This window comes from Neofelis nebulosa, chromosome 15 (assembly GCF_028018385.1).
Source record: "Neofelis nebulosa isolate mNeoNeb1 chromosome 15, mNeoNeb1.pri, whole genome shotgun sequence".
Lineage (NCBI taxonomy): Eukaryota > Metazoa > Chordata > Mammalia > Carnivora > Felidae > Neofelis > Neofelis nebulosa.
Window position 1 is genome coordinate 29,006,720 of NC_080796.1, and position 12,327 is coordinate 29,019,046.

The following is a 12,327-nucleotide window of genomic DNA, read 5'->3' on the forward strand; positions in this document are numbered from 1 at the left end:
TGAAGTGACTCTGTGAGGAGTGAAGGAGGACAGGCTAAAATACCATGGAGAGCTCCAGGAAAAATTAGTTATCCTCTGATATCTGTGGATGGATCTACTTCTTAGTTTAAACATAAAGGCCTATTAAATACCTCTCTATATTGAAAGTCCCATAGGGTGATAACGGTCTCTTATTTACCATAGGCATTTTGTAAGTGTAGGTTTAAAAAATGATACTAAAGCCCTCCAAATGCCTAACTAATGTTGGTGCTTTTCCTTAGACTCCTTAAGAACCAGCAAATGCCAGATTCATCAAGAATTCATGAATTTTTCCAGAAGCATTATGCTAAGTTTCTTCACACATTATTTGATGTAATCCTATTGCATCCAAAGATGACTTTATAACACTATAAAGAAACTGATGTTCAAAGAAATGATTGCTTGCCTAGGTTTAGATAGCAAGTTAAATGGCAACTGTTCCAAGTTCAGTGCTTTTTCTATAGTACCCAAGTCGATGCATAGCATTTTAGGATAACATCATCTCTGGGATGATTTGCACACTGTGGCAATAGAAGATAATGATGCCATCTAATTATTCATTTGCCATTCTACATTTCTAAATACACTTCCATTAGGAGAGGTCAAGTTGGTTAGTGGAGAGTTGGTAAACTGCTTTCTGAATAAAAAGCCTTAATTCTGGGCACTTGCCAATTTCTGTGGTGTAAATACTACCACCATGGCTGATTTCAAGCTCCCAACATGACGTTACTGAACACAGAGGTGGGAAGAAAAAGTGCATAATTTCCTCTCCATGAGCCATTATGAGCCAGATCCAGTATACCACTAGGCCATGATAATAGGGACTAAAGTGTGTCTGTCACTCACAGACATATCTGGTCATTCCAGGAGTGACACAAATTCCTTTTTTTAAAAAATTCAATGCACATTCTGCAGTCTTTTCTCCAACTGAAATAACTGAAGAGGACGAATGTTCTAAATTATGGTGGAGCCTCCATCAGCTTGGGTTCGTGAGTGACTGTGTAAAGTAGAACATCTTGTCAACACCCAAAGAACATGTAACATTAGTAAGGAATTACCTTTCTTACATTACGCCAGTAAGAATTCTTCCTCCTACTAAATGTGAAGCCTGCCCTTTTATACGTTGAATTAAAATGTGATTGATAGAACTGGCTTTAATTCTCTTTCCTAAAGAGTTTCAATGCTTTATGAAAATATATAAGCCCAGGGTACCTGGGTGGCTCAGTCAGTTATGCGTCTGACTCTGGATTTTAGCTCAGGTCATGATCTCACAGTTGTGAGATCAAGCCCCTGAGTCAGGCTCTGTGCTGAGTATGGTGCCTGCTTAACATTCTCTCTCTCTCTCTCTCTCTCTCTCTTTCTCCTCCTCCTCCTTCTCCCCGTTTGTATGCTCTCTCTCTAAAAAAAAAAAAAAAAAAAACACAAAAAAACAAAGCCCAAAGAAAAAATCATGTGTATCCGCATTAATAGAAATAGTATAGATACAATCTTCAATTTACACATATTCAAGAGTACAACTAATTTTACCATTAATGTGTCAGTAAGTAGGCATTATTTCCCCCATTTTTCTCAGACTTGGGAAATTAGGTAATTTCTTCAAGGTCAAAGAGCTATTAAGTAGTGGATCTTGGATGAAAATGGGTGCAAACTCTTCTCAAAGTATTTGTTCTTAAGTGACATACTGTTCTTTAGAAATTAAAGAAATATGGCAGTTTCAAATATTTATTGAAAACCTACTATGGGCTGGGCATTGTGCCAGGCACAAAGATATAATAATGTCAGCTAGATTTAAATACTCTCATTCTATTAGGCATTGTATGTTTAGAGAAATGTGGATATAAGGAAAGAAATGTATCCAAAGCATAGAATAAATTATATATATATATATATATATATATATATACACATATATGTATATATATATATAAATATACATATATGTGTATATATATAAATATACATATATGTATATATATACATATACATATATATACATACACACATATACATATATATATAAATATACATATATATATACATACACACACATACATACGCACACATATATAACACACTACACATAACATACACATAGACATACACATACATACACATACACATAGACATATAAATGTACAGACTTTTTTTTTTTAAAGGAAACATTCTATTTGGTTGATAATCTGGTATCAGCAGACTAAAAAAACTGGGAAATTTTCCAGAAAATCTCTAGTATAAAGCATTCCCTTGACCTAAAACATCTGAATTAATGCTGCACCTAATCCATTTAAATAACACACCTGGTGTCATCTTCAGGCTTTTTCAAAAGAGTCACCAGGTGAGAATAATTGGAAGCCAGTGTAATAATCTTCTTGTGTGGTCCTTCGTTGACTTGAGATTTATTTAATTATGATTCCTAAACAAGCTTATGCCACTTGAGTATGGTTTCCAAAATATTCTTATCTTTAGAAAACCCATTAGTAGTCTCTGGAACCAGCATAGCTATCTAAAACCAAAACATTTCTACTAGTCTCAGAATCTCAATATAATCATGTGGTTGGGTACACTTCTTTCTCTACTTGGAAGATTATCTAAGGACAGTTTATCCAAATTTACTTAATGGAAATGTGCCCCAAGGGATGTGTTGGATTACATTGATCACACTGATAATCCTAGACTAATAGAAACAGTTTGTGCCACCTAAACCCGAAGGGTGCTGACAATTATTTAATGTCTTTGTAGGAAGCTTCACTTAAGGAACAAAATTTGGCCTGAGAGTTTTTGTGGTTATGTTCAAACATTCTATATATAGATATAGCTGCCTGAATGGAAAATCCGTATTGCACAGAAACGAGATTCAGGATTTGTAATTTCTCTACAATGGAAATTTAGGGACATAAAACAACATTATCTTGTGTTTTTAGTAAACCTTTACATTCTTCTTACTCATCTATTTCTAACATGTTTTTACCTGCATCAGAGGCTACCTAAAGCATTTGAGTCATTTATGTGAACTATACAGATGAGTAAACTCATTGTCTATTTGGTAACAGTGTCCTAATAAGTTACAGAAAAGTACCAAGGTTTTAGAGGAAAACCACAGAAGAAAAGAAATTGCCACTCTCACAGTATTTTAAATCATGGACAAATTAAAGAGTTCCATGCCAGCACATAATTAAATCAACTCTTCAACTTGCTTCCTTGGATATTATCAAAATAAATGCATTCATTTTTATTCATGAATATTCATGTAGTTCTTTCCCAGACATCTGTGGCATATACCATCAACAAAATCTGGTCTAGAGTAAAATAGGAAGAGAAAACCTGTACAGAAATAAATATAAAATCTGTAGAGAAATCATCAAAAAGGGAGGTGCAGAAAAACTGCAGTAGAAGGCCACAGGGAAAAGAGAGCCTTTAAATGGAAAAAAAGTCAGAAAAGGCTTGATAAAAGTGTTGTCATTTGCCATAAAAATCAGAAGTCAGATGGAAAGGAAGGGCATTCTAGGAGAAGGAACAACTTAAGAGAAAACACAGGTCAAGAGAATGTGGTAAGAGATAGGATGAGAGAAAGTACAAAGTTATATTTGACTAGAGTGTAAAGGAAAGTGACAGACAAGAGTTAGAAGGATTGGTTGAGGCTCAGTTGGGTGGCCCTGGAATACCATGCTAAAGTGAAATAATAGTTTTCCATACTTGGGATAAAAACTGCTATGTGAAATATTCAACAAGCCATTATGAATTCTACTGATAGAGCAGACATTTTCCAGATAGCTGAGTGCATGAGAGATAGCACCAGAGATAATACTATCTAATCTCAGACATTTCTCTTCTTGAGAAAGTGAACATGTAAAACATTATCACTCATTAGCCATCAAAAAGGGAGATCCAAAGTCAGCAGTGATATTTATGTCTCTAGGTTCAGCTCAATTTCCTTTGCATCAACCCGATATATTATTTTGGTATTTCATATAGGAGCAAAATAAGTTTATTATCTTCAGATTGCATTGTAATGTATATCCTTTGTTTAGCTACCACTAATTGTACTCTATAAATGGTGTGACATCAGAACCAGAGGTTTTTTTGTGAGAACTCTTATCTATTTACTGTGTCTTTTCATTGCTTCCTTAAGAGTCTGAACTTACAGACTTGTCTAAACAGAGTCCCCTTCACCTCATCCCCTTATCGTCTCCCTCCTCACTCACAAAGTAATCCTCAGTGCTTTTCTGTTCTAATTATCAATTAAAATGTGCTTAGTGCCCATTAAGTATCAGGGAACATGGCCAAGGGCAAAACTCCATAAATGTTTATTGGATGGATGACTGAATGGGTAGATGTGTTAGGCACAAGATAAAGCAACAGCCATGCAATATTTCTCTTCTTCTGGGCAAGAGTTTTACTAGAGGAAATACTACGGGTAGCAATCCAAATCACCTGCAAAAGAGGTTCATATACTTTGCAATAAGTTGCCAATAATACAAAAGAAATGTCATCACTTGTACATATTTCACAATCAGTAACTTGATGCTTATTCAGAAAGCAAGAAGAAATTGCCTCACTGAACTTGCTAGTCAAGACATTGTTGGTTTAGGTCACACTTAAAGTATTTGAGGGAAAAAAAAAGACTCTAAACCTCCTATACTTACTGTGGTCACAGAAGGTCAGACTCAACACTAGTCATACACTGGGGGAGTTGGTTAAAATACTAACTATACCATCCAATTTGGCTACACTTGTTTAAAATATAGCAGTAAAACATTGCATCGTTACAACTGAATGCCCTCAGTAAATACTGAGCACCTAGTAAGCGCATGGAAGGAGGTGAATAAAACAGGCAGATGGGGCCATTACATTTCACACTGCCTTTTCACCCAAACCCTTATCCCATATTATCCACCTCCCCCCCCACCCCCCCAAAAAAATCTATATGACCGTTTCTACTTTCCCTATAAGGCTGAGAGTTCTGAGAATATTCTAGGGCTTGAATGAAGTTACAATGGAAGCTTTCATTTTTTTAAGCTGGGAAAGTTAATATAGGTATTCTTTTAAAAAGGAAAAAGCAAACAAAAACAAAAACTGGCATGCAAGAAATGGCACCTCAGATGCCTGGGTTATGAACACTTCCATGCACATTCACAGCAGCTCCAACATTTCAATCATGAGCCCATGAATCTTTTTTTTTTTTTTTTTTTTTTTTTTTTTTTTAATGTAGGGAAGCTGAGATAGCAAGAGTAAATGATGCAAGGGGTATCTTCAATTTGAGTTATCCCAGAAGGATTCTAGAGCAAGCTGTTTATTTGGGAGGTACAAAGGATGCTCATAGGAAGAGGGAAGTGATACAGGAAAAGGAATGTAGCCCCAAAAGGGCATGCTTTCAGTCCTGCTCCCATGTGGACAACTGGAGTTTATTCCTGGCAGAGACTGAAAGCTGCTCCTGAGGGGTTTAATTCTCTGGCAGAACAGCCTTCTTCTGTTCTGGAAAAAAAAAAACCTCTTAGGCACAGAAATGCAGATACTGGAGTTGGAATTAGGCCAGAGCACATTGAAAAGCCTGAGAAACAAGGGCAAGTCCCTCAGAATATCCACGACAATGAGTCACACACATAATCTACTGCAGAACTGGATTTCAATTTATGGTATTCTGAATTTGGGGTGTATGTTCTCTCCTCCATATTACCATAATACAATGCTTAGAGTGAATATATACTACTTCGTGTAATTCTAGGATCCAAACACCATATTGGGTTCAAGTAAACAATGAATGTAGATCTATCCAAATAACAAGAGCCAACAGACCCTGAGTGCTTACTTTGTAACAGGAACTATGCTAGGTATTTCATTTGTATCATATTAATTTTATTCTCAGCACAATTTTATGAAGTAAAAGAGTATTATTTTTTTATTCCGACATTAGGAGGAGGAGAGCAAGGCACAGAGAACTCTACAGTCCCAAGGAAATAAAGCTTTTAAGTAGCAGCATTGAGATTCCCACCCAGGCATCCCCGTACTAGAGCCTACGTCCCTAACCATTATTCTCGACTAGCTCCATCTCTGATTGTTTTGGAAAAAGGAGGTGCATAAAAAAGTCAATCTACAGGTTTGATTATTGGGAAACTATCTGAGAATTTAAGTGTATTCTGTGGTGATATCAATGCTGTTCATGGTCATCAAAACTTAACACTACCAAATTCACGTGATCAAGACACCTTTACAAATGCATTATGTATACTGCTTTTTAGTAAAAGCATTCTCTGTGATTGCAAGAGAAGATATAAATATTGTATATACTTTATAAAACATGCCAACATCAAAACAAAATAAACAGACTTTGTAAAATAACCATACCTTCACTGTCCACATTCCAGCCTCTGGCTCTTTAACATTCACCACCTTGGCAGAGTTATGGATATTTAATAGCTCATTCAGGCCAAATCCTTTTTTTATCAGCTTCCCTGAAAGACAGACATAAAGGTAACAAGCATAAGCTTTCCTTCAGCTATGTGTACTAGCTGTATACATTTCCAGTACAAATTACCTGATGGACATGTGTGCCTATAGCTCAAAACATTATTTATTTCTAAAATATGTTTAATTTTATGGTTTCTGGACATTGAAACTGAAGTATCAGATTCCCATTTGCTATGAGGATTTGGTCTTAAAACAAAAATAACAACTGGCAGACTGCAATCATATTTCCAAAGCCAGCCTAGGTAACAATTATTATGGCTACTGAGAAGTTACGTGCAGTCACTAGAGACATTTAGATTTAACAGACGGCAAGAACAGTAAACCAGAATAAATGTCTTTTTGGAGATCACTCAAGGTATTACTAACATGAGAGCCTTGGGCATATTTGTGCACGAAGCCCAAAACATTAACCTGTATTCCATGAAGCACAGGAGAAAGCTTTTATTGTCACATTTAAAGGAGGCAGTGAAATAAAGTAGCATGATACTATCTCCTATGACCTGAGATTTACCTAAAGTATCTAATAGTTGGGACATAGAGAAGAAGAAAAGCAAATTAGGAATTAAGCCATAGTTTAGTTATTCACTCGTGGCTCTCCTATAGACTCCTTCTGCAGTTATATAAACAAATCAATTATAAGAATCTATGTTTGCATCAGAAGTTTTACAATTATTGTAAACAACTTTAAAAATATCAATGTCGATGGCTTTTTAAAGTAGTAGAAACATAATACAGTGAATAACATATTTTTAATTATCCAGGTAGTGAAAACTACAAATCTTTCCTGGGGAGCATGGAAGGTTAGAATGGAATGCTACCTCAACAGACAAATTCATGTATTCAGCTAAACCCATAGGAGTCTTGAAAAATAGGTCTTATTTGTTTGGTAAATCTCCACTTTGATTGGTAGCATGAATGTGGTCTTTGGGGACAATTTCCTATGCTGTTTTCTTTTAGGCATTAGTTATTTCTTAAGACTTAAATTGAATAAGCTAGTTACTCTCTTTCCATTTACAAATACTCACAAATAGGTTTAAGAAAAGCAGCACACTAAAGCCACAATGGAAATGATAATATGTTACAAACATCAATAGGTAGGTAAATAAATAATCAAACAAATAAATAAATAAATAAATTCTAAATGCAAATAATAGGGAAAATGAGGTTTCTATCTTTACTAGATTCCTTTTCAATGTAAGTCTTATTAGAATATTCAATTAGCCAAGGAAGCAGGTCAATTCCTAGGGTTATGACATATAACTGAGGAAGCAAAGTAAATTAAAACATTATTCTATTAAGAATAAGAATGTGGTTTTTAACTCTCTCCTGTAAAAGTCAACCCTATCAAGAAGACAATATGGTAAAAAAAAAAAAAATAGGCAGTTAGTTTTAAAGGGAGGTTTTTCATGTGATTCATTAAAAATAACACAAAATATGAAATTTTATAGAATATGTTACATGAAATATTTCCTCATACATAAATTAGGAAAATATAATTTCAGGCTCAATTTCAATATTTTTTTTCTTTTGAGTAGTTTAGCTACAATTAAGTTACCAAATCTGATCTATATAAATTATTAGGAGTTTCAGTTTTTTGAATCTCATGTTAATTCAACAATACTTACGACTAAAAAATTTTATTTTTAACAATTTTTTTTTTTTTAACGTTTATTTATTTTTGAGACAGAGAGAGACAGAGCATGAACGGGGGAGGGGCAGATAGAGAGGGAGACACAGAATCTGAAACAGGCTCCAGGCTCTGAGCTGTCAGCACAGAGCCCGACGCGGGGCTCGAACTCACATACCGCGAGATCGTGACCTGAGCCGAAGTCGGACGCTTAACCGACTGAGCCACCCAGGCGCCCCTGAAAAATTTTATTTTTAAAAAAATCCTTCCTAGTCATTTTTGAATTCACTGAATTTATTCGTAAAGTTAGCATTAACTTGACATAAATAAGTGTGCAAAAAACTTTTACCTTTCATGGTTTTCGTATTTTATGATATGATGTATGATATATCTCACCTAAAGGATTGCGAATTTCAATCCCTGGAGAAGGGCCACTCAGAGACACAGTAACCTCTTTTAGGCTGGGATCAAAAGGAATTTTCCAAGTGTTTACAGCTTGTTCCAAATGATCTGTTGATAACAGGTGAACTTTAGAGGACTGCACTGCTTCCTCTACCCATTTTAGCACCTATAAAAGAAAAGAAGAAGCGTGAGTGATGTCAGAAACATTTACAGTATTATACATCCATGACTTCAGATACAGTATTTTTCTTTGGTTAATCACATGAATTGGCACTTCCTGTACTAGTATGGGGTTTAGTTCCATCACGGTGAAGAGAAACCTTTTCCTACATCCAGTTATTGTAGTAGCTTCAGAATAAAGTAACTAGTGTAATCCATGCTCAGATTTCAAGTTTTCTATTTGGAATAATATATTAAAAATGAGATTATGATGTCTGAAAGCCAGTAAAGTGAAATAGGCAGAGACATTACGGACAGCTTTATATTTTTCAAGAGAAATAAAAAAGAACCTATAAAAAACATGGGATTGCCAATATTGTGAGATCCCATTTCCCTCCATTCTCTCTTTCTGGATTTCTTTTAAGATACAATTTTTAAAAGATAACTAGCAAATCATTTAATCCAATTTCAATATGTTGGGTCTATGAATTGTTGGAATATAGTATATGGTAATTATATATAGAATATCGTAATATATATTGCAGTATATCAAATGTTGCAAAATAATTGCAATGCCAGCAAAATATTCATTTTTTATGATAAAATAAGAAAGTACCAAAAATAATGGAAGAAACTAACCACTGTATTTTTTGAAAAATAGAAAAATATTTCAGGTTAGAATGAATGAAAGTAGTGTATTTTGCAAACACTGTCTTGGGGAAAATATTAAGAAATTAGGTTATAAAAAGGTGTTAATGCTTCGCTGTAAACAAGAAAGACTTCCAGTTCTCAGAAGTGTTCTGCAACAGCAAATACAAGTTCTCATTAAACAAATAGTGCATGTCTGGGTAGGAACTGCTTATTTGAACTTACTACAATTGATTCTAAATCATGATAATCTTTAATCTACCTCTGATCTTCCTCTGGTTCATATGTCTTTCAAGATTATATCCTATCATGAATAATATTCCTTGTAATTACGCGTAAAAGACTAAACACAGAGCTGAATATGAAGCTACAGCCTAAATGTTTGAAATAAATAAAACTTTCTTTTTATTTTATTTTATTTTATTTTATTTTATTTTATTTTATTTTATTTTATTTATTATGAAATTTATTGTCAAATTGGTTTCCATACAACACCCAGTGCTCATCCCAAAATAAAACCTTCTTTTTAATTACAATAGTGGCAGTCACAAATCAATCCGACAACAAGTACTGTGTAATAACTTCATTCTCTATAAAAACTACCCCTTGATTTTTGTCCACAAGGATGAGGAAAGTAGCTAACACATCACATAAGTAACAATGGTTAGGCAATTATGTTCATCTATAAAACACACGTTTATGGTTCAAGCTACTCTTCCAGGTACTAAGTATTTTAGTCAATATTTAGCAACCACTCTTCCTCTCTGAACTAGTGTTTACTAAATTTTTCGCACGCTTTATACATTATTTAGTTTTAATGAATCTTCCTGTCTTTTCTCCAGGGTCAAGAACAGCCCACATTTCTTTCATCTTTGTACACCGGAAACCACATGGCATGCCGTACACACGACAGAGGCGGGATATGCACTAATGTCCATGAAGTTGGTCATAATGAGGATAATAATGACTTCTTCTGAAATAAAAACCGTTATGGTGATTTATGAAACAGAGAGCCCTTGCTGAAGTAATGTATGTAAAGTGCCCATCATAATAGTTGCCACATAATAGACAAAGGTTTCCTTGCCGCTATATCTCAATTCCCTTCTTTCCCCTCAATGAATATTTCACCAGTGGCTTCATGCGCCAAGTGAAAAAATTCATTCATGAAAGTCAGACAGTATTTCTGTCAATGAGAAAAGAGGGGGCGACGTCATTCCAGGAAGAAGAGAGGACCTGAGAAAACACTTGAAGACAGAAGTACTCCAGATATGTTGGGAACATGAGTGAAACCATGTTGCTACGGTGAAGTGTTCAGAAGAAGGGGACGTAGAAGATGAGGGCAGAAGCATCAGGGGCAAACTATGTATGATCACCCAGTCAGGCTGTGACATTTGGATTTTATCCTAAATATCTCACTGGAAAATTACGTGAAAGGCTTTAAGCAGAGGACTAATACAGTACAAACGTTATTTTACAAAAAAAAAACAAAAACAAAACCCACAAACCTTATAGTGGTGTCATAGACAAATTGAACAGAAAGACCAAATCCATTATAGTTAATTAACCCTAAAAGGAAATTACATATTTCCTCAAGTTTTAACCTTAGAAGGCACCTGGATTTTATATACAAAATGAAGTATATATCAAAACAATTGTCTAAAGAAGCAGATGCCATATTTGAAAAATGGGTTTTCTCAGTGATCACGCTTGAATAGAAATGTATGTATCATCTGCTCAATAAATCTGTCCATATGGCTATAGAAATCAGACTGGTTGTAACTACTATTGGACTAAGTAAAACACATTTTAATAATCCGACTGTTGACATCTTTATTTCTTATACATAGAATATGGCTGTCTAACTGAAGGAAATGGAAATACTGGCTTACTGTCTGAGAAAGCAAATGAGAAATGTGACTGATAACAAATAACTTTGAGGATAATGTCCAGTGAGGAGATGCAAGAAGGCAAAGAACAAGAGAACTAGATAAATGAGAACATTTGTTTTAATGGTAAGACACATAATGTGGCTGTAAATGATTAGTCGAAAAGAAGAAAAAGAATTAGTAAACAAGAAGTGCATCCCACCTCAAGTTTAACAATGAAATGCAACAGAAATGGAAGAGAAATTTTTTATACATCCCTCTTTAAATGAATATATATCTCTGGATGGCTCCTCAAATATATCTTTCCTTCAAACCCAATGCAGAGGTTATGATATATCACTGGGAATCTATTCATTGTCTATTACGTATGCAGAGAAATCACTAAGTCCTAGGCATTCTTATAAAAATGGAAGAGTTTCTACTTTAGTTGCATTTTCATAAGGCAAGTGTGTTCAAATGGTATGGAATATGAGAGCTTTTGAGTTTACTCAATACTGTTTGCAAATCAACATTTATGAAGCTTTCACAAAGGATTACTATGTATCATAATATTACTTGTGAAAGATACAGTTTAGACTTCTGAAAAGTCACTTTTTTATCCACTTATAAAAAAATCAAATCAAAACAGATGCAATCCATTTTGTTAAAAAATATAGATTTTACCAGTGCATGCATTAATGAAGATCACTGCAGGCTACAGAATTACCATCAGTGAGATTTCTGGCCTCCTATGTTACTACATATAAGAAAGAAATCTTTAGTTGTCTAACCATGAGAAATGTTCTCATGAGATTGGAAATCATCTTCTGTTTAATGACAAATGGAACAGAATTACAATAATCTGAGAATCTTTGGATTGGTACATTTTTACTAATGTAAAAACTGTTTCAAACCACTAGGTAACCATTAATTATACATTAAAAATTTAATTAAAAATGTTTCTCTAATAATTCGTATCAGTTTATACCTCCAAGGGGCTTTGAGAGCATCTAATGCAGCTCCTTTATTTTACAGATAGGAAACTGATATTTCAAAGAGTTCTTGTACCTCTTAAATACCTAACTAGACTTATTCTAGCTCAATAATTGTTTTATATAAGACTCCTAAGTTCTTGAAGATACT

The 12,327-nt window shown here is 34.4% G+C and overlaps 1 protein-coding gene across 2 annotated transcripts in view; it reads right to left on the reverse strand.

The window, feature by feature from the left end:
- HMCN1 (hemicentin 1) overlaps nucleotides 1-12,327 on the reverse strand; it is a 481,286-nt gene that overhangs the window by 297,076 nt on the left and 171,883 nt on the right. For both annotated transcript variants that reach the window (XM_058700608.1, XM_058700606.1), the window contains exons 5-6: nucleotides 8,507-8,678; nucleotides 6,361-6,467 (exon numbers count right to left, since the gene is read on the reverse strand). In XM_058700608.1, the coding sequence (XP_058556591.1) occupies nucleotides 6,361-6,467; nucleotides 8,507-8,678 (279 nt within the window). The remainder of the gene's footprint in view (nucleotides 1-6,360; nucleotides 6,468-8,506; nucleotides 8,679-12,327) is intronic.